The sequence below is a fragment of the Passer montanus genome, unplaced genomic scaffold (assembly GCF_014805655.1).
Source record: "Passer montanus isolate IOZ18808 unplaced genomic scaffold, ASM1480565v1 scaffold36, whole genome shotgun sequence".
NCBI lineage: Eukaryota > Metazoa > Chordata > Aves > Passeriformes > Passeridae > Passer > Passer montanus.
The window spans coordinates 6,168,058-6,190,696 of NW_024368374.1; the positions used below are offsets into that span (position 1 = coordinate 6,168,058).

Below are 22,639 nucleotides of genomic sequence, written 5' to 3' on the forward strand. Positions count from 1 at the left end.
TTCTACATCAGCCCAGTGACATTTTCTGCACATAAAGGCTGTTTTTATTTTACGCAAGGGAAGGTACATTATATACAAAGATCTGTTGTCTTGAAATCTGGTATTTTCAATTGCTTTGGTGTTATTCACACCCAAGAAAGAATTACAATCACTTTTTAAGGCAAAAAAAATTCCTCACAGTGATGAATTTATATGTTTAGACATATAAATTCCTCACAGTGATGAATTTATATGTTTAGACATATAAATTCATTAAACATATAAAACCATTAAAGCTAGGTTTAAATGGATATAATTGCCATTCCAAGGTTTACACACTGACAAATGTGATCTATAGAGGAAGCATCCTCTCCACAGAACAGCTAAAGAAAATAAAGTTGATACAATGCACATATGCACTTATCTATGATTTGTGATTTTGGCCTGTTTTCTGGATTTAATAACATCGGAAGTAAGCTGGAATGGCATATGGTCATCCTCAAAATAAAAACTTCTGTATTTCTCTGTGATAATGCTAACATGAATACTCCTTCTGAGCTTCCTGCAAGTATTTGGTAGAGAAGATCACCAATACAGGGTAGTATTTGATTAGAGGATCACCAATACAGGTTCATAGTCCTTTATTCTCCACTTAGTGAAAAACTCCACAGATAAAAAAAGCAAACTGAGTTTATCACATGGAGAGTTTCTGTTAAAACACTGTAGTTATGACACAGATAAATGTATATATAGTTATATGGTGTATATATATGTATATATAAATATGGTTATTTATATTTGGCTTTTAAGTATCTGTGTCTTTCTTTTGCTGCAGAGTTCTTTTCCCCAGAGGTGATTTCAAAGCAGTGTGAGCTGACTTCCTGCATAGGAAGTTGCAATTTGGGTCACTTGTTGCATGCTGCAAAAAGACACTGAGCTCTCAGCATCAGTAGCACGGATTAACACAGATTACAAAGAGTGTCCTATCCATCTCACCATGGCATTCAACACAAGGGTCTGGACTTGGAGAGGGAATGTCTGGGAGAGGAATGACAGCTTCCTTCCAGCCTTTGGGGGAGCAACCAGATCTAGTGGAAGGTGTCCCTGCCATGGCCATGGGGTAGGAGTAGAAAATCTTTAAGGTCCCTTCCAAGCCAAAACATGCTGGGATTCTGTGATTTGCCTTGTCAGGGCATTGGGTGTACAGGGCACTCACAGGGACCTGATTTTTAAGATTGCCAGGCTAGACTACTGTGTGCTCAGAAATCAACCAACCACCTCCTGCATCAGCAAGGACAGCTGATGAGGGCATCACCCAGCGAGGCTGATAGGAGTTCAGTGAGCTGTGAGAAGAACAAATTCCTTTTCTTAGAATTTGGGTAGACAGTGATGGGTCTGTGTGACTTTAAAGGAGACAAATCAGACGAGATGTCTAAAGGTTTGGAAAGAAAACACACACTAGAAAGGGCTTGAAAGGTCATTGTGAAGGGATTTCAAATCTTTTATCCATCTGCATATTTGTCCTCCCCACACTCTTCCTCTCCATAGGGAATAATCAATTTACATTAAAATAAAACCTTTTTGCCTTCCAAATAATTTGTTGTGGATAAACAATATTCTCGGGAAAACACTTGAGAATATTTCCAACATGGTTTGCTGTACAGCTTTTGAGTTTTTTCACAAACCCTGCTGCAGCCCCAGCCCCCGCTGTGTAAGAGGCCAGTGCTCTGCAGTGAGCTGATGTGGTTTCATCTGGGGGGCCTGCAGTGGCAGGAAAAGGGCTTCCTGTGGCTTATGTGACAGAACAGATCAGTGCTGGAGCAAGCTCCTTTTCCTCACTGCTGGTCAGCCAGACCATGAGAAAAGAGCTAGCCACAGGTTGACACCTCAGCAGTGCCTTTGCTCTTGGCTGCACTCACCAACTTTGCTGAAGGCCTCCCGGAGCTCTGCCAACTCCTCCTCGGAGAAGTGTGCTGTCGATGCCATCCTTGCTTCTGTGAGTGGCAGGTCTGCAAGAGCAAGACACTTGTTTCATTTGCTGCTTTATGAGTTTGCAATTGTGATGAAACAGAGAGGTTTTCACTTGGGTTTCAAAGTTTTGGAGCAGGTTGCCATAGCTGAAAACCCAGCTCCTCTCTGTATCCTGAAATCAAGTGAAGGGATAAAATCCTGTGTAGATTAGATACAATTCCATGTCCCTCCTGTTGTTTTGCCAGGCCCTGCTCAAAATTACAACAGTTTTATTTATACTAATTTCACTGGAATTAAATTCTACCTCTGCTGACTTTCATTTCTCATGGAGAACGTGGACTAAATGGTGCTGGTTCTTGTAATTCCCCCTTGGAAACACAATTATCCAGTCATTTCTTCGGCAGTGCTGGCAGAGAAGCAGCCCCAGGGCTCTGGGCTGGAGCCAGAACCTCAGGGGACATTTGTACCACTTACCTTTAGGTAGCTAATGAGGAGGCTGCTCACCCTTACAAGGTGGAGGGATTGAGAGAAGCTCCTTCACAAGGCGCTAAGAGCACCAGGTCTGGCTTCCCAAAAGTCAGCTACTTCTCTCCCTGGATATGTGGGGAATATAAGGATTGTCCTCCCAAGGTGCCTAAGTTAGTGCCTGAGGCTGGGTGGCTTTAGGAATGTGTGGCCAGAAGGAGTTTTCCTGCCTTTCCTCTCATCAAAGATACAAAACAAGAGCAAGGATTAGACTTTCACTTTCTAGGCACTTTCCTTAATAACCAGGAAGGGAAAGTTCTCTTTGTTTTATGGCATCATTAAATACACTGCCAGAAGATCCACATTATCCCCATCTGCTTTTTCATGCACCTACTGTCCCTTGCATATATTCATGAGGAAACTGTTCAGGAGACAGACTATCTATTATTCTATATTTGTGAGAATGACTATAGTGTCCTATGTCTCTTTAAGTATTAATTGACCAAACAACTATTTAAATAGAATAGAATGGAAACCTGAGTTGATCCTGTTGTTGTGGTTGCTGTAGATACAGTAATCAAATGAAGGGAAAAAAATCAGAAATGTACCATTCCCAAACTAAAATTCACACTCATAATTAAAAAAAAAACCCAACAACCTAGATTTGCAATAGCCCTCTGTAAAAACACAGAGTTATGTACAGCCTATCTGGACTTCAGAGTCAAAATGCTTTGCAGAACTGATGCATTGATTCCTTGTGTCTGTGAAAACCACTATGGACACGGCTTTGAAATAGCCCAAAAGCAGCTCATGTGGATAACTTCTTCTCTGCTGCCTTTCAGTAGTATCATGCACCCTTTTCCTGCCTAATCACTGTGGTTTTAGGATGAAGACAGCAATAAAAAATCTGTTCATTCACTCCAACCATGATAAATAGAGAAGTGCAGCAGAATCCCTAATGCCATGGCTCTTGCAGTTGGTTCTAACCATCATACATTCAAGGATCACCTTCAAAAACCCATATGATAAGCATTGTGGGTTATGTATGTATGTAAGGGTAAAATTAGTTCCATAGTCTTCCCCCAGGCTTCCTGGTATCTTTCCTGCCTCTGATTCCTCACTGCCCATCTTCTTCTGTTGCCTGCTGTGTGTTTTTACAAATTGTGGTTTAACTAAAATGCACCTGTACACATGAAAATCTTACACTACCAGCCAGAAAATCCACATTCCACTGCAAGGTCATTCCTTCTAGTCCAGTCACTTGACCAAGCAATATAATTCGCAACACAACTTTTAATAGCATGAAGACTGTTCCAGGCTTAAGAGGTAGGAAACACTACAGGTTTTTGCCTATAACATTACTTGTGCAAAGTAACCTTGAGAAAAAAGTATCACCAAAATAAAATGGCCTCTTCCAGATTGCATAAGAAGTTATGACTTCTGGTATGTAATTAAGTAATCTGTTAAATTCAGAGAATCCTATTAGTAGTACACATGTTTACATATGTGGACATTTATAGTAATAATAGGATGAAGGGCTTTGCTGTAATGAGCCCTTTTGATTTCCTTAGATCAGTTTTATCCACTGCTGTGAAGGTAACTGCACTTAGCTGAGCAATCAGATTCATCTCAGGTGCACAGCAAGAACAAGGACTGGTCCTCCATCACCTGAGGGGTGGCTGTCCTCAGGTGACAGAAGGATGGTCACTGCCTGCTCCAACACACAATGGAGCTTCTCCTACAGTTTCACCCTCAGCACCTCTGGACTTGAGGATGGTCACTTCCTGCTCCAACACACAATGGAGCTTCTACAGTTTCACCCTCAGCACCTCTGGACTTCAGCCTGTCAGTTCCAGTATCTAAATCCACTGGGTGTTGCTGATTAATACCCCACTGTGGTTTCACAACAGTGAGATTCAGAAAGGCACCAAAATTTTCAGATTAAAGGCTTCAGAGTTATTCCCAACCAAAAATTGCTGTCATTTTTTAAATTGTTCAAGCAGAAAAAACAAAACAAAAGGAAATCAAGTGAGTAAAAGTCCAAAGCCTTAGCAACACACCAGAAAAAAAAAAAAGAAAAAAAAAAAGAGAGAGAGAAAATCCCCTTTATCCCCTTTTAAAAAGCCACTTTAAATACTTTTTAAAAGGTATTTAAAAATAATACACTTTAAAAAGCCATTTTAAATACCTTCTATAATTTAAAATGGTTATTTTGCTTAGATCATTAAATGATAATATAATAGGCCCCACAGAGGTGTAAAATGCTTCTGAATAGTAGTGGGAGAGGTCAGGCCCAATATTTTTTACTGATTTAACCAGCCAAGAGCAGAGCCATTTGCTTCTGGGGTTTAACCTCTTTCAGCACTTCACCATCCCCCATGCAAACTGAAAATACTTTGGGCATCCCATCAAGAGAGCATCCTACAGTCCTGGGTGAATAATCCAATTACTCATAACTCACAAGGCATTCTAAGCACAGAGTGCACTGCTTCACTCCAAAATGTTTGCAAAATCAGTATGAGCAGGCAGAGAAAAAATGAGAGGATGATATAAGAGCAAAGGAGAATATGTGGATGAGCAATGATGATGAGAAATGTGAACAAGTTGAAAGAGCTCCTTTGGAGGGAACATGTGTTGTGGAGCCATCCGAGGAAGAAGCAAAGGGAAAACCAGCTGGTGAGAGCCAGGCAATGGCTTTGAGCAAAGTGATGTATGGCCAGAAGCAAAGAGGAAAGCTGGGCAGGGGAGAGGTTTGGCAAGACAGAGGGGAGTTTGGTATAGACTGAACATAAACAGCTCAGCTGTCAGCACAGACGAGATATTGAAGACGAGGAGCAGCTGGGAGGAAGGATCTTGAACTTGGTGTGATGGAAGATCAGTGAGAGAGCCGAAGTGTCTCAGGGAGAAAAGGTGAAAGTCAGCACGTGCTTAGATGCTGAGGCAGGATACTGAGGGGGGAAGACACCTCCCTGGGGCAGAGCAAGAAAGGCAGTGGAACTGCCAACAAGAAATAAATGGAAGGTAATAAACATTCAGAAGGAAAATAGAAAACTCCCTGAGACAGTCTGAGATTCAGATGGCTTCAGGACATCCGGATTACAACACTGCCTGGAAGCAACACTTCTTGCTAGTTTGGCAAGCAGCATAAACCCGCTATTGCAAAAGCAAAACATAAAGTTGTGCAAATACACTCTTTCCTCCTCAGAAGACTGCTGAGTTACCAGCTGGTGTAAAAAAGGGAAGAGGTTCTCACCTAAGCTGCTGAGAATACAAGCAAACTGGTACCAAAAGAGCCTCTAGCAAAGCACTCCTTTCCCTGCCATCATTTCCAAACCAATACATCACAGCCGTGCCCTAAATCTTCCTTTTGTTTGACCTTATCCTCAGAAGAACCTATGACCACACTGATGTTTTAAGAGATCTAATAACAAACTATTTTTAGACTGGAATATATAGGAAGAACTAAAATAATCTTAAAACCTGAACATAATTGCTAAATTGAAACACAGGGATATTGATGTTCTTTCATTTTCTTTTCGATTTTGAAGCCATCCTCAGAGGAGCTGCCTGGTTATGCATTGCTTGGCAAAGTGCACACCCACCAAGCACTATAAATAATAAATGGCAAAGCCATTAAAACCTCAAGGTTTCCAAGACTTGTATTAAATGGTTACCTTGTTTGATACTTCTCTCCACTGCACTGGTGTTTAAGCTTTGTTGCAAGCAAGGCAATGAAAACCTTGAAGATGGGAAATGGCACTTTATAGATAAACATAAACTTGTACCTTTCCTCAAAACAAAAAAGCCCATTTCATGGGACAGCACTGCCTTTCACAAACATATTTAGTCAGGAACAACTTAACTGTGAATTTGGTGTCAAAAAAGTCAAAGACACTACTAAAATTTACTAACTTTCTACCATCAGGGCTTTGCTTTGTTCATGCACTAGTACTTTGCTAATTATATGATAACTTTTCTGTTGGAGAGTGACATATGTTCCCTGGCATATATAAATTTCCTGCTATCTTCCCTTCAAACTTGCTTATTTTTTTTCTGAAAGTGATGAAATAATCTGTGTTGCAAAACACAGCTGTCAGAGTTTCATGGGGCAGTGTGAGACTGTCCCCCTGCACAAACAAAATTCTGCTTTTCACTTTGCCAGAGCTCAGAGCTCTAGCTCCTTTTCTCCTTCTTATCTCACTCACAAATTCAATTTCCAACGTCCAGCTTTCTGTAAGGGCTGGGGAATACTTCCCCAGCTCTCTTCTGCATTAGACTTTCCCTCCCAGCTGACATCAAAGAAGCAGCCCCAGCAATCCTCCCCTGAGGCACAGCCTGCCCTGGATCATGCCATCAGCAGGGAGGATTGAGAAAAGAGTCCTTAGAATTGTGCAGAAACTCTTGTGACAGATCTGAAGCCTCCTGAAGGCCAGAACATACAAGGGAAAACAAGAGTATCTTGGACATATTCAATATTTGTCCCATGTTTATTGCCCCTTTGCATACCTGCCTATTCCTGGTCACTCTTCAGAATATCCCTGATAGCATATTCCTCCCCAGAAATGTTTCCCTTTATCTTTCTCTCATAAGATACCACACATAAGTCCATAATCCATATGCATTTCTGTCAAATTATTTGTCTCAGCTGATTTCCTACAATGTGGAGGGCTGAGGAAGAGACAAGAGAAGATTTTTGAGTTACGTTCCGAATCTTTCCTTCTGGAGTTTTTGCCATTTTCATTGTCACTAAAGGGTGAGAAAAAGATGAATTATACAGTTGATAGAAGAAGCAGTGCTACAAAATGACAGCAGTGTGGCCTAGAAGTTCCTCAATTTGAAAGATTCATCTTGTGCCCATCAGCAAAAACCTTCAACAAAAATGTAGCAGGCAAAGCCATCTTGTTGATGATCAGCCAAACATGTTCTTTAGCATAATCCAGACTAGTTCATCTCTCAATTAAACTTCAATCTCAGCATATTTGCTACTATCATGCTTTTCTCCTACATATGTATTATTAGCTGTTTGTTCTCTTACAGTTCTGATCAAAATAATGTACTTACATCCCTGCACCAGCAGGGTGATCATACTGCACCCACAGCAAAATAGGATAATTTTTAGCTTTAATGCTAAATGAAAGTGAGCTGCCAGTGATCATTTGCAGTGGTAGCTCAGGGGTATCCAGCCTTCTTAGGCAAACAAACAATCCCATCAATGCCCTTTATTTTTGTTTGGTGTCACAGCTTCCAGGCAGACTGAATGGATTTTTTTTGTGACAGCTTTTTTTCTGCTCATGATGTAAGATGAAAACTAGAGTTCCTATCTCTCTTCCAGGCTGCTGAGTTACTCAGGCAGGCACTCACCGTGGCTGACAATATCAGCAAACACAAACACATTTGGAACTGCATGCCAATTAGACACATTTCTTACACAAGGACTTTGAAAATCATTTAAGAAGCACAAACTGCAACATTTTCAAACACATGAGGTGGTTCATTTTAAAAAGTTAGTTTTTCATGTTGTGCATGTTGGGCTGTGACACCTTCCCTACTGAAATAACTACAGATAAATAAGAGTATTTTTAAAATTTCCACAAAGATGCTGAGCTAGATTTTAAATCCTAAAGTAGACAGAAACATCCTTAACAACTCTGTTAAAAATGGGTAGCTTGGATGACAATACTTTCAGTTTGAGTGGCATCATGCTGTTTAAATCATCATTCAAGACACCAAGAGGAGTCTTTCTGAAGATATGGCAAATATTTCCTCCCTAGTACATGACAAAGATTCATAATGTAGCCTACAATAAATGACAATCTTTGCCTCAAAGGTTTTTTAAAAGACTGGTGTCTGCAACAGCAAATCTTGCCATGTATGTAGGCACTGGGATTATTAAGATGTTGCCCTTTATCTGTTTTTTTTCTTATACAATTTGAAAAAAGATACCAAGAAAATACATTTATCACTGTTCAGAAGGAACACAGCAATGCCCATGAGTTATTTGTTAATGTTCCATTTCATAAAGGACCTTATTTGTCAGTGTGATGCCTGAGTCCTAAATCAAATACTGGTCAACAGTAGGGAAGGGAAGGGAAAATCCACAGGGTCTGGAAAGAGATGGAGCTCTCTTTCCAATGGACCACTCAGGGGCAGGAAGGGCTAACCCTTCAAGGAAATTAAGACATTGAAAAAGCAGAGCTCTGAACCTATAAATACTCTCCTTATGTGTCTTGTATCTGTCAGATATGTCATACTAGGGAGACAGCATTTAGGTGCATATTATTTTTCAATCAGAGTCTGTAGAATTTTTCTTAAAAAAAAATAGAAAATTGATCCAGTACACTACATTTCTTGTTGGGTCACTTATCTTTCTCATCTCTAGCTAGCTTTAAAGTGAGAACATTTTTCCATAGATAAAGGAATATTTTGATTCTCAAACTGACAAACAGCTTCAGTCATTCAAGAGGTGTCCCATTTGGCATGGAAAGCCCTGTCCCACCCAGTTCCATCTTCACTAACAAGGGTGGGAGGAGAGCATCTGCAGGGTCTGCTTTGGATATAGGTATGAGAATATCCCAGCTTTGCCCCAACACAGCTGAGGTGGCAGATGGGCATAAAACCCTGGACAGACAGATAAAATCTTCTCTTCCTATTCCTCTGTGCTCCAGCCTGAGGGTGAGAGGCCAGGTCACGAAGCACTGACCCAAATGTGCTGTAGAATCCTGGTAACTGATGCAGGAAAAAGAGAAAACAGCCTCTGCTTCCAGTTTATTTGCAAACAAAGAGCTCCTCTGTGCATGGAAAACATTAAAAACATGTTCCAGCTGTAAAAAGGAGGTTTTTAGATACAAACGCATATTTGCTTTTGCCTGGTTCCACAAGGATTTATGAATCTATTGCTGTGTCTCCCATGCCAGGAGTTGAATTCTGTCCTCAGTTTTTCTGGACACCTCAGTGATTCCAGCAGTGACCAGGCCCTCCCCACCCACAAAATCAGACCAGAAAAAGAAGTGCACATCTGAACACAGCCTTCCTTACCAGCTGTGCTGTTGCTTGGACCCCCATCCTGTGGTGGTGCCGTGCTGGGAGCTGTAGTGTGCAGTGGGGAACTCAAGCAGCACCTGGAGCAGCAGAAGGCACAGTCCTCCCGCCCCCCTTTCCTCTGAAGAATGATTTGGCTTTATGGCATGGTCCCCAAGCCTGGTCACTGGATGTCCCTCTCATGCCTCTCACATGCCACTCTCCTGCTTGTTGGCACAGCCTCCATGTCCAGGACACCCTACTTGTTTCATCAAGGGGCAAAAATATATTTCCCATCCTACAGCTTTCCCCTTGGATAAGTACAAAAATGCACAGAGCATCCAACAGACCCTCCTGTACTCCATCCTGCAGCACTTAAATACTGTTTCAGATTTTTTCCTAAATATTTTTCATTTTGATAAATATTTTACATTTTGCATCAGCATTTCACAGGAGTCTGCTGTTTCGCATGAAGGAGCTGGGTATGAAAACAAGCTGCATTTCTGAATGCACTTCAATCCCCCGATCTCCCCCATCTCTTTCCTTCCCCTTTACTCAATCTCTTCATAATTCTTTCATGCTTTAAAAAAAAACAAAAGGTAAAGACTTTTACAGTAGGTTCTCTATCAAGATCACTCTACTCCAAGCAGCTGTTTTAAGCTGCTCATGACTGAAATCAGAAAGAAATGGTATAAGAAAAATTGAGAGCAAAATACAAGACAATGGAGTGTGTGGCAGGTTCTGTGAGCAAGAGAAGAAGATCAACACTGCTAGATTTAAGTACAAACATTTTATGACCATAATAATTTTCAGTCCAAAGAGACAATCTAGTCCAGTTGAGGAAACAGATTCAATCCCAGTAAGATAATACATCCTTTTTTTAACCTTCAGCTTCTGAGCTAAGTAAATCTGGACCTTATGGTCAGGATGGAAGCAGAAATTCCTGCTCATGTTACCAGCAAGAAGGCAGGTACTTCCCAGCCCCTCCTGGCTCTAGGATCACTTCTCAGGGGAGTTTCCCACCACAGAGGGGGTTTCCACATCTCCTGTCTACTCATGAGAGCTTCCCCAGCTCAGGAGGCCAGACTGTTCCTGTGGGCAGGCAAGAGGGGAGGAAGGTGAAACATGCTGGAGTTTCTCTACACTAGAGGTGTGAGGTGTGCTCTGCTTTTAGCAAGATGATCAAACCCCATCTGCTGAGCAGCCAGCTGCACTTGCTAGAGATCATCTTCACCTGACACCTGTAGCAGCCAGCCTGGTCTGAGACTTTGGTTATGATAACAAAGATCTAAAGTTCCATTGGATCAATGTTCAAACCAAATTCATGTGCCAAGGGAATCACTATATGACAAAACCAGCAAGGCTACTGCTCTTACAGAGAAGACAGTTAAGCCTGAAGGCTCCTGTTCACAACAGTACCACCTAAAATATCTGTATATATTTGCAACTCACAATTCATCTAGAGCCTGAGCTGAAATCCCAAAGAAGGCAAGGGACAAGCCTGACCATATTCACCAGTCAAGATCTTAGAAGGCAAATATAACACTAGGACCACCCCATGCCACCATTTTAAAAGCAGAAGTTCCTACTGTAATCAGGCTCTATCATGAATCAGTTTTATTTATCCACTGGAAAGTAAAATTACATTTCTAAAAACCTGTTATAAATGTCCTAACAGCCAGCTGATTACATTGTAAGAACTACTAGCCAAAATACATTATACTTATGAATCAGTATTTTTCATTACTGAAATTAAAATTATCTTCTTACATGGATCCAGTCTGCAATCTAAATAATGGCTTCTTACTTTATCAAGCCCTTCCAAGCCAATGCCAACTCCAAGACTACCATTCTACTCAGCCAAAAGCCACTCTGCCAAATTAAATCTATCAAACACTTTCCTGAAGGTCAGTAGAAATGCTGTGCACAAGACTACTGGAAAATGCTTCACGCTAATACAGAACCTGCTCTGTTTTTTCATGGCAGCCACAATTTCCTGTGCAGTTAAACTGCTGGGGTTCTCAGTGAGGGCAGCTTGCCAAAAAACCACCAGATGCTGTGATCTTACCTCCCGGGCTCAGGCAGTGGGTCAGAGCAACGAAGAGATCAGCAGCTGAAAATCCAACGGAAAGGGCAGAACTGCTTAAAGAAACCAAACGTTGTAGGGTGGAGGGACTGCAAAGCAATTGTCACTGCAGACAAGGAAACCCTTCCTGTTCTGCAGTCCAACTAGGCAAGCCCCAGAGTGCGAGACCACGACTGAGCCCAGAGAGGGAAGTGAGTGGTGACAAAACCCCATAGTGCAATAGATTTTGTCTTTATAAGGAAACAAAGAATTCTCTGGTCTCTACCTCTTCACCTCAGTTCTCCTCCAATAAGGGCCACCGCTTTGCGCCGCTTCCTCTCACTACCGCTCTCGTTCGCGGAACACACGCGCGCTCAAAACGCTTCCTCTCTTCACTGGTAAGGGTAGCCACACTTGAGGCAGAGAACAGCAAGGTCTGCAGTGATGCCTCATCCACCAGGCAGGGCTGGCTCCCAGGACAGGCTGGGGCAGAGTCACCAGGCATGGAAACTCCTCAGCACTGCCACGCAACCTCTGCCAACGTTAGACTGCCCTCCCTGTGAAAACTTTTTCCGTGCAAGTGATTGGAATTTCCTTTGATGCAACTTGTGACCTTTTCATTATCAGTGTTCATCGCTGACAAAAGGCTGGCTCCATCTTCTCTATGGGCTCTGATTAGGTTGGTGTAGATCCAAGGTTGGCCAAGATCCCTCTCAGCCTTCTCCTCTCCAGGCTGAACAAGTTGAGCACTCTCTCCCTGTTCTCTGACCTGTTGTGCTCCATGCCAGTAGCATCCTGTTGTCTCCCTACAGTTTGTCCAACCTTTTATTGAACAGGGAAGCCTAAGAAAGAACACAGTGCTCCTCATACCACCTCACAACTGACACAGATTTCAAGGGTCACATGTAAAAGTGCTCGATGGATGCAAACATAAACCAACTTTCAAGCCCTGATGATGCAGCATTGCAGAGGTCTTAGATCTGAAAACACTTCAAGAGAGAAAAGTTAATAATCAGTCCCACAGGGATTTTAAGAAATGTTCTGCAATCTTAACAGCAAGATTCTTGCTACTTTCCACAGGCTGAAGAATCATCCTTCAGATTTTTCAAAAACTTCTGTTCTGACTTTTACCACTGAAAACAGGTAGGTGAAAACAATTATCAAAATATATGTCTTTAATGAAAAACTGTCATTCACCCGACCATGAGCCACATGCTATTGTAAAAAGATTCAAAGAACCCCTTTCAATAACAAATCTCCATAATTAAGATCCATCCTTGAATCAGCATACATTTGCTCTCTTCAGAGGTACGCTGAAACACTTTCCAGGCATTTTTGGCTACTCATTTCTGTTGAAAAAATACTTCCTCTATAGTATTTGATTATTTGATAGGCTGTGCCACAGCTCCTATTCTTTGTTTTCTAGGATATTTTACACAAGCCTGATGGTTTGTCCCAACTTTTTTACTTACAGACCTTTTCCAAATCCTAAATTACTTTTGCTGGTCTCCATGACATCCCACTAAATGCTGCAATGTCTTTTCTGAGATAAGGACTAGGGCACCAAAGGGATGTGTGCTCTAAATCTGACATCCCACTTGCACAGGAAAACTGGGGTGGGTGTTTCCTTATCAGACAAGTTTGCTTAACACTCTTAGCACCCTCTCTTGAGTTGTTACACCTTGTGCAGAAGGTGGGGGAGAAACTCAGAGTTTCCACCATGCTGTGTGGTATTTTATATTTGTGTGACCTAGACTGAGTCCAGCACTGTGTCCTCAGCACTGATTCAATACCAGCACATCCCACAGGCACCAGCTGTGTTAAAGAAGTGTTCAAACAAGCTTGGAACAGCAATGATGAGATTTAAAATACGATGGATTTATGAGGCAGACATAAACAAAACACATATTTGACACATGGATCATTAATCCCTTTTTCTGCCTCATTTCAAGACCTGCTGGATTGTCACTGTGTAGCTAATAATGTTGTCTCACCAAGTATTATTAAATTTAGGTAGTCTTTAGATACAGCCCCAGCTGAAGCCCTGTCATGACACAGTATTTAAACGCTGCACTGTGCATCCTTGAAGCGTCACACAAATTGCAATTTTACTGGGCAGCACTGAAACACATTTCAGTGGGACAGTGCGATAGTTATCTCTTGCTGGTTAACTTGCACCTGTGTGGTGGGCATTTATGTTATTGCTGATGATGTAGAATTCCATGAGAATGATGTCTCTAAAGTAATTTCTTAAACAGGGCAGGATACTGCAGGCTATTACTGTAGTACTGGTTTCCTGAAGGGTGTTGAATTGTAACTCTACCATATAAATAGCTTGCATTTTGCCACAAAGTATGTTTATGGCTAGGAACAGGCCAGCTGGTGTTAGGACGAGCTGTGCTGTGGGACTGAGTTAAATGTCCATTACTGTCCCACCTCAGAAAAACAATACATGACCTACAGCTTCAGCCTTAGGGCCAAAATATCAATGCAGCTGCTTTGAGATTTATGTGCATGAAAGGAGTGGTGGTCCTCCAACTACAGGAAAAGACATTAGGAAATATCAAAGATGATTGTCTATAAATTAAGTGCCATAAATTAGCATGCACTGTGTTCAATCACTTGCAGAGGGAGGACTATAATTGTTAACAGACCATGCCCCTGAGACACAGCTGAAAAGGTCAAAACCAATCTTTTCCCTGCTGTTGTCACCACTACACCACTTCAAAAGTCTATGCCTTATTGTGCCTGTGCCTGAAGGGCCTTTCTTTCCAAGTACTTTTGGCATGCTGACACTCCCATCCTGCTGCCTGTGTCACACCTCACTGCAGATCAGCCAGACTGTCACCACAGCCTTCAAACCCTTCCACGAGTCATCTCCTCCTTCCTCCGCCCCTGAGCCAGCCCCACATCTCTGAGTGACAGAGCACTTTCACTTCAACCTCCTCACCTGCCAAAGGGTCTCACCTTGCTCCCCTTCACCCCCAGGTGCCTCGGGAAGGGCAGAAACTGCCTGTGCTCTCCTGCCACAAAGCTTGGATGTTTCTTAGCAAACTAAGTGACAACCCAAAAAGTATGCAGGAGCCAGTAATCCCACTTCCACCAATGAATGGGAATTTATTTGAAGGATTTGGGGTATCTGCCTAAGAAGAGGTCCAGCAGCTTCATCTGACTTGACAGTGCTGTGTTCTGGAAGCCAGAAAGGGTTTGCAGGGATCCCCAGCTGGAGAGGGAGCTGGGGTCTGCTCTAGGTCAGTCTTTTCCCTATGGGCATGAGGGCAGTGTATTCCTGGGGTGGCCTTTCCTGGCACACCCACCTCTGGGCACTCACATTTTTAACTGCCCACTGGAATCTCCCAAGAACTTTGCCTTCCTGCAGGCTGCTTCTGCTTCAGGAAATTACTTTCTCCAAAAGCCATTCCTTTGCAAAATCACACTGATATGATGCAATGTCTTCCTCACCACAGCTGATTGGGTCACAGGTGTAGACCGTGCTCTGGGGTGGGAAGAGCATGGTAGGGAGCAGAGTGGGGAATGCAGCACAGATCTTCCAAATGAATGAAAGCTTCTTGTGGACCTTGCAAAGTGTCTGACTAAATGACAGCACAATTTTAAATGAACCCTTTGAGAGGAACATCCTGGTCCATGAAAAAATAGGGCAAATCAAAATAATGGAAATTATTTTAAAATTATCTCCTTTTAACAAATCATATCTTGCTCATGCATAAGTACAGAGGATCTAATTCCCACTACAGTTTGATGCTATCTGAATTGCAATGTTATTTTGTGACTCTGTCCTTGTTTCTATGAAAGTCAGTGACACTTCCTGTAACCACTAGTGATTTAAGCACTGAACTGCCTCTGAATATGGACCCTGAGAACCTCAATGCTGTTGAAAGGTAAATGAGTCTGTGAGCAGGAGTCATTACTCTGATGGCATGTGCTCAGGTGCCAGTTGGTAATTTGACCCACTGCTGGGTCTGTGTTAGCAGGGTACCCTGAAATGCCACCTGTGATCTCTGCAGGAGAGACAATACTACAGGCTGGGGCTTTGCAGAATGCATGTGAAACTCAGACCTTTTACACTGTATTCTTCCTGCATTATATATGCCAGAAAAAGCCTTGAGAATGCAAAGCACAGCTGGGTGATCCCATTAAACTTGTCACAACATGGATACTGGGGTCTGTTGGGGGTGGAATCATGATATCATGAAATATCTCTTGGTGCAACATGAGCTTCTCTTTCTTTGTCTAAATCTGTTCATGCAGGAAGGAGTGGGGTGGCCAGGTCTTTGCCTCCAGCTGGAGTCTGCCACCATGCCCTCCCTTCCTGAGAAACCTGGTCTCCAGCCCTCATTCAACCACCACAGTCCATGGCAGGACTCACCAAGACCCATGGGGCTCTGGTCTGATCTGGACATTCCGAAAGGAGAGGAGAGGAGAGGAGAGGAGAGGAGAGGGAGAGGGTGATGGCGAGGGTGATGGCCCATGCCATGCACACAGGTGTGGATGAAGGGAAGCCTGTGCCACACAGCAAATATGGCAGCTCCGAGTGCCCATCAGCAACAAGACATTTTTGCTTGGTCAGGGTGGGACACCCAGGCTTGTATACTGGCAAGGCTGGAGAAAGAGGAATGTAGAAAGAAGTTCTGTCATACTGAAAAGCATTATTTTGGTAGGGTAATTCTCAGATCAGCAGCTCTCCAAACCTCACTGGGCACAGGAATTACCAGGAGGATAATGGCCTGTTAAAGCTAGGCCAGGAGACTGGTTTATGATTTCACACACTTGTACAGCTTTCAATTTCAAAGTCCTATACTCAGTAATCTGTCTTAGAGTCTTCTAAGGAAATCTTTACTTCAGTTTCACTACAATTTGTCTTATTGGTGAACTGAGATGAACCACAAAAATCAAATAAGTTATGAGTAGACTGTTTTCACAAAGGAGAAGGCCACTTCTATCTAAGGGATACAACCTACAACCTTCCAGCCCAGGAATATTTACACTCCCCAAAACCTGTGTTCAGGAGGGTTCCAACAGAACAGCTCCCACTGGCAAAGGAGGGGACAGGGCAATGCCTGATTGCTGGTCTTGGAGCAGGTTGTTCCCTCAGCAGAAGTAGCCAAATATCCCTGTGAAACAAAAAGCAGACAGCTATTGAGGCCACAGATGAGCTTTGAGCAGTTAGATTTGTTACCAAATTCCCCAAGTCATTTGTTTCAAAGAGATCTTCTGCACTGAAGTGGCTGAGTGGGTCTGAAAGTTTTCCTTGTGGCTCAGTCTCAGGCCCTTGCAGAGAGCTTAGTCTTACTTAAAAGTCATAAGGCACAAGATTAATTTCCTGCAAGCAGTCTGAACTTTGAAGGAGAGGCATTTAAGCAAGTGAAAAATGAAATAGCAAGGGAAAAAACACCCTGTAAAATAAAAGCAATGATAAATAAATAACAGGAAAGCATACACCCCACTTCAAATTTAATAGGCTACGCCCAGCCATGAATTATTGATCAAAACCATCCATTTGCTGCGAAAGGGGAGGAGTAGTGAAATATTAATAACAGTGCATGAGCTAATCTTAGGTTTTACTTGGTGAGAGAGTGACAAGAAGAGGTTGGAGAAGCCTGGCCACTGGCAGCTCCCAGGTTTGGATGCACTGGGAGAAGGGCACACCTCCAAGGCTCTCCCAGGAAAGCGTGCAAGTCCACATGTCCAGCAGAGACTGGCAGTGACTCTTCCAGCTCATAAACCCATTCCCAGATGGATATGGGTCTGGAAGTGTCACATGGAGGCTGTTGCAACAATACTGTCTATCCTGTTTTGGTAGTCCTACAAAAGCAAACTAGTGTCTTGGTTAGATCCTAACTCAGTTCAATATGTTTCCCAGTTTTCCTGGTTTTCTTTTAGGAAATAATTTCACTTCGTGATGGAATGAAATACCTGAAAACATGACTTTGGTGGGTCAGCTGGCCAGAGGCTTACAGGAGTAAAAAAGCATGAGAAACAGATGGGACAAAAACCATATTTTATTTTTAATTACACTTGTTATGCCAGTTATTTTTGCTAAACTGTGAGGAAACAAAGTAATAATTTATGAGAATCTGATTTGGCAGAAGCTGACTCATGGTTAACCAACCTTCTCATGTACTTTCAGCCTCAATCTCACTCAGTTTTTGGTGAGTAAACCACTGTTGGCTTTGACACAGTAGCATAATGGGCTTTCCCAGGGCCCCTGCCCTGCACAGCGTGGCTGCCACAGCCAAGACAAAGCTGTTCTGCTGCAAACTCAGGCACTGCCACCCCACTGCCAGAATTTCAAGTACCTGTCTTCTGCTGCTAACCATGGCAGGAGAAAAAAAACCCACAATTATAAATTACACTGCTCTCCTGAACAGCAGGCAGCTTTTTGTCAAGAAAAGAATAATTCAATTTCCTTTGGATCCAGATGAAAATTTGCACACAAATACCTGTAGCACTGAACAAAATGTCATGTGCACATGGGTTCAATTGCATATATGTCTCCTTGAACACTCTATCATTATGTTCTGACTTTATAGGATTTTAGAAATTTTACATCCTCGGCTGTCTGCTCTGTGTTTATCTTAGTTTTCTTCTTTTTCTTCTCAGCTTTTTAAAAAGCTATATTATTGCACATCTTCCTCTTTCTTTGGCATGTTTCCCTTTATTATCTCATTTTTCCTTTGCACATTTTCTCTTTTCCCCCCTGCTTTTCCATCTACCTCTGGTCATTTCCTCACTCCTACCCTGGCAGTTTCTGCTTGCTCGTTCTCAAGCTTTAAAGCCAGCATTCCTCATAAACTTTGTAACTGCGCTCAGAATCTCCATTTCTTGTTTGCAGCCTCTCACAGGCAAGCCTGGGGCCCAAGTTTTGCACTGGAACTGCTGCCCAGAAACACTTACAAGCAGTTATTAGTTCCCTGTCAGGAGGGGAAATTTTGCATAACACAGAAGGAACTTGCTGGGTTTCTACAGCACATCCGAGAAAAAATATTTCCCCCTGCACTGCCAAACCAAAGGGGTTTTGTTTCCAGTCTTGCCTTGCCATGGTTGTGTTTGCAGAGCCAGTTCTGCTTCTGGAGCTGCTTCAGGGGGACCGGTCATCCTCCTGCAGGTGAAGGGTGAAAGCCAGCACTAGGAAATCCATGCCCTGTGCTGGTGTCAGCCTTTTGCTCAGAAGGAACATGCCCTGCATCTACTGAAGCTGCAGGAAGACAAAAAAAGATTACATTTTTTGCAAAAAATAAAGAGAGGGTTTTCTCTGGTGAAGGTATCATATGGAAATCAAACACAGGAGGGATCTGTCTACAACTATCTGAAAGGAGCCAAGATGGGGTCAGTCTCTTCTCCCAAGCAGGAAGAGGCTGCCTAGGGAATGGGTTGAGTCACCATCCCTGGAGGTACTTAAAAGATGTGTAAAAAGGACATGGTTTTTTCTTCCCTAGGCAGGAAGAGGCTGCCTAGGGAATGGGTAGAGTCACCATCCCTGGAGGTACTTAAAAGATGTGTAAATGGGGCACTCAAGGACATGGTTTAATTGTGGACTTCACAGTGCTTGGTTTACCACTGAACTTAATGTTATCTGAAGGGTCTTTTACAATCTGTGATGCTATTATTCTATTATTCTATTATTCTGTTATTCTGAGATCTGAGATCAGGCTTTTCACAAAGGCCCTAAATTCAACAAACTCTTATCTGTTGTCTCTATTTTTGTAAAGGAATGTGAGCAAATTAGTCCTCATAATGTTTTTACTTAGTGATTAACTAGACTTCTGAGTCAGAGCTTGTGTTTAGGATTAATCTCTTCCATGACACATATAAATTAAAAATACAAGAGAAAAAAGCTTTGGAAGGGGGGAAACATTGCCCCCTCTAGCAATGAGAAACACTGATTATAGCTGGCACCAAAAAAAGCCCAGTTATGATTCCTTTATATTCTCAGTATCAGCATTGATTAGCTCAAGTAAGCAAAAAGAAGCTTTTCCTTGATTTTTTGGTTTGTTCTTTTAAAATTTATCTTCCGGGTCAAACACCTTCCTCTCCTGCTGGTTGGCATTGATATTTCTTGGAAGATCCACTGAGATAAGGCTGGAAAAGATGTGAATACAAAATCCCTGCAGGGCAACTGAAGGGTATCCACCCAAAAGCATGCTCCTATTCTCAAAGTCTCTCTCTAGAGCAGCAGCCAGGCTTTGACACTAATGGTGGCCAAGACACAACTGAGCGAAAATCTGAGGCAGCCTGAACAAGTTTTAGCAAACAACATACTTAGCACCTGACTAAGAATATAGTCAGGAAGACCCTTGATATTGGGATAGTTGTTTAAGTTAGAAATCCTACAGAAGTCACATGCTACAACAGAGAAGACCAGACTTTAATTTTGCTCACTGCTAGAAGTGAAAGATTCTTGAGGGAGCACAGAGAGATGGGAGACCCACCACTGGAAAGCAAGAACCACAGTGAAGCGTCAGACACGTGTCAGGTGCAGGAGTTTGATTCCAGAGATGCTGCTTGTGTTGCTCCCTCTGGGTATCATCCAGGAGCTGCCTGAGCAGAGCATCCAGAGCAAATCCACAGACGAGCAGAGGAGTTCCTTGTTTCTGCATCCTCACTTAGCTGCTCCATTTTCTGTGCTGCTGTGGCCAATGCACACTGAAAGCTAATGAGGCAAAGACATCAAGTGTGTTTTCAAATGTCAGAAGACTCAAAAGAGCCCCTGAAGGACTGTTCTTGAAAAAGAGAACAAAATATCTCTGGAGTGTTATCTAAAAGACAAACGTGAAACAAACATTAATCGGTCTTTTGACAAAGTGTTTAAGAGGCACGGGGGAAACGGAAATGTCAAACAATTCAGTAGCAAACAAAAACTCCACAACTGTATCGATCTTGTGGGTAGGTGGGTGGTGTCAGGAATTGAGAAACCAAGGCCTTCCAGGAGAGAAGCCCTGTGCTATCCAAGTGACACACACAGTGGTCACTTTGCCTTCTTTGCTGTCACAAAGCATGAAAAAACCCAAACTGTTTCAGACAGCTGCCCAAACGCTCCAGAGTGCTCACTTTTTCCAGACCGCTCCTGGGTGCTCACTTTTTCCTTCACATCTTTCTGTCTTCTCTTTTCCTATAGCTGATTTCTACAAAAGATCCTGGAGACTCCAGGCACTGTGGTTCCAGGAACTGAAGAAAGACAGAGGAGAAAAAAGATAGATTTCCCAAAGGTCTTGCACTCTGCCAGATGACAGACAGAAGCAGGTAAGAGGAGCCAGACATAGCACACAGACAGAAGAATAGTTTGCTCTAGCACTATCATTCAGAGTTACAAAGTGTGGGTGAAAAGGAAGGAGCATCCTTAGTTTTTATTTCAATCCACTTTGCTAGCCAGGGCTAAAGGTCAGGCGCACAGTACGGGTGAATAAAAGAGTAGCACAAATCATCAAATAGCTCAAGGGAGAGGGTTCAGTGTCAAGAGTGGTAGGAGCAGTCTCCAGGGCTAAAGGTCAGGCACACAGGACGGGTGAATTGAGATAAAAGAGTAGCACAAATCATCAAATAGTAAGGGAAAGAGGGTTCAGTGTCAAGAGTGGCAGGAGCAGTCTGCCTACTGGTTAAACTTGCTTTTTCTTGTTTAATGCTCCTTCAGGCATTTCTGTGTCTTTGGCCACCTGGTGAGTTATGAGCTTCACGTGAGCAGCAATGAGTTTCTGACAGGACAGGAACTCTAAATGCTTTTCTAAGCATTACTCTGGAGAGTATCTAAGTTTAGGTTTAACTAGGTATGTTCTTCAGCACTTCACAGCATTACATATTATATGACTGAGTAGTTGTGTAATGAAATACCCATTTTAGCTGTCAGAAACACTGGACAGAAACACCAAACTATAGCAGAGCCACCGAAGATCTCACACTGAAGAAAATCCCACCAATTTTCCTGGTTCCCGTCTCTCCTGTGCATGTGAGCTCTTCCTGCAATTGCAACAGGAAGAGGAAGAAAAACTGGAGTCTGGCTCTGATGGCTTGCAACAATCCCCCCCACAGCCATCTCCTGACCCCTTCCCCAGGGCAGCAAGACCCACCACGCTCCTGAGCAGCACTGGCACTGTAATGCATCCCCAGCTGCACGGGGCACACTCTGCCTTACAAATCCCACTTAAACAAGAGGGTTTGCAGGTGCCTTTGCAAAGACTGGATTCAGGTTTTGTTTACATTTCCACAGTAGTCTCAGCTGTATGTTACAAGCTCTGTTTCCTCCATTGCTGAAGAGCTGTTGTTTTGATTGTAAAATAAGTGTACTTCCATAGCCCAGTGGGATTCCAGCACCATGGGCATTCTCTGCTCAAAGCCCAGGGACGCCTTTGCCAAGTTAATTTCTGGACAAAGCATGGTGAGGACAGCAGGCACAAGAACCATGATGCTACAGCTACCCTGTCTCCAGGGGTGTGCTCTTCCAGTGAGTGCAGGAGATGTAGACTCAGGAATGAGAAAGAAATTATTGTCCATTTACTGAGATCCCCTGCACCAGCTGCTCTGCAGCCTTGCATCAGAACTTCATGGCCTCCCTTCCCAGCACACAGGTGCATTCTGTAGCACACCTGCCTTCTCAAACCCCAGCTTTTACCAAAGGACATATTTTCAGCAGGTCCTCCTACCTGCCCTTGGAAAATAAGTCATCCTTTAAGCAAAGGTTGTGTGCTTGTGGTTTGCATCAAAAGAAGCATCAAGGGAGGTGATACTCCCCCTCTACTCCACTGGTATGAGACTCCTACCTGTGCTGCTTCAGCTCTGGAGCTGGGACCCCTACATTAGGGCAAAACCTGCAGGTACAGATCTAGAGGAGGGCCACACAGAAGATCAGGGGGCTGGAGCACCTCTCCTATGAAGACAGGCTGAAAGAATAGAGGTTGTTCAGCCTGGAGAAGAGAAGGCTCCAGGGAGATTTTCTAGCAGACTCCCAGCACTTAAAGGGGAAGAAATTTTCACAAGGGCATGCTTTAAGATGAAAAAGGATGGGTTTAGATTAGATATTAGGAAGAGATAAATTACTGTGAGGGGGGTGTGGCCCTGGCACAAGGTGCCCAGAGAAGCTCTGGATGCCCCATTCCTGGAAGATTTAAGGCCAGGTTACATGGAGCTTTG

At 43.0% G+C, this 22,639-nt stretch overlaps 1 protein-coding gene across 4 annotated transcripts in view; it reads right to left on the bottom strand.

Moving 5' to 3' along the window:
• LCP1 (lymphocyte cytosolic protein 1) overlaps nucleotides 1-22,639 on the bottom strand; it is a 47,158-nt gene that overhangs the window by 18,967 nt on the left and 5,552 nt on the right. For 3 of the 4 annotated variants that reach the window (XM_039716760.1, XM_039716761.1, XM_039716758.1), the window contains exon 2: nucleotides 1,899-1,988. In XM_039716760.1, the coding sequence (XP_039572694.1) occupies nucleotides 1,899-1,965 (67 nt within the window). In that variant the 5' untranslated portion in view covers nucleotides 1,966-1,988. Of the gene's footprint in view, nucleotides 1-1,898; nucleotides 1,989-11,500; nucleotides 11,704-22,639 lie in introns of those variants that run through there. The other variant, XM_039716759.1, reaches the window with a different exon arrangement.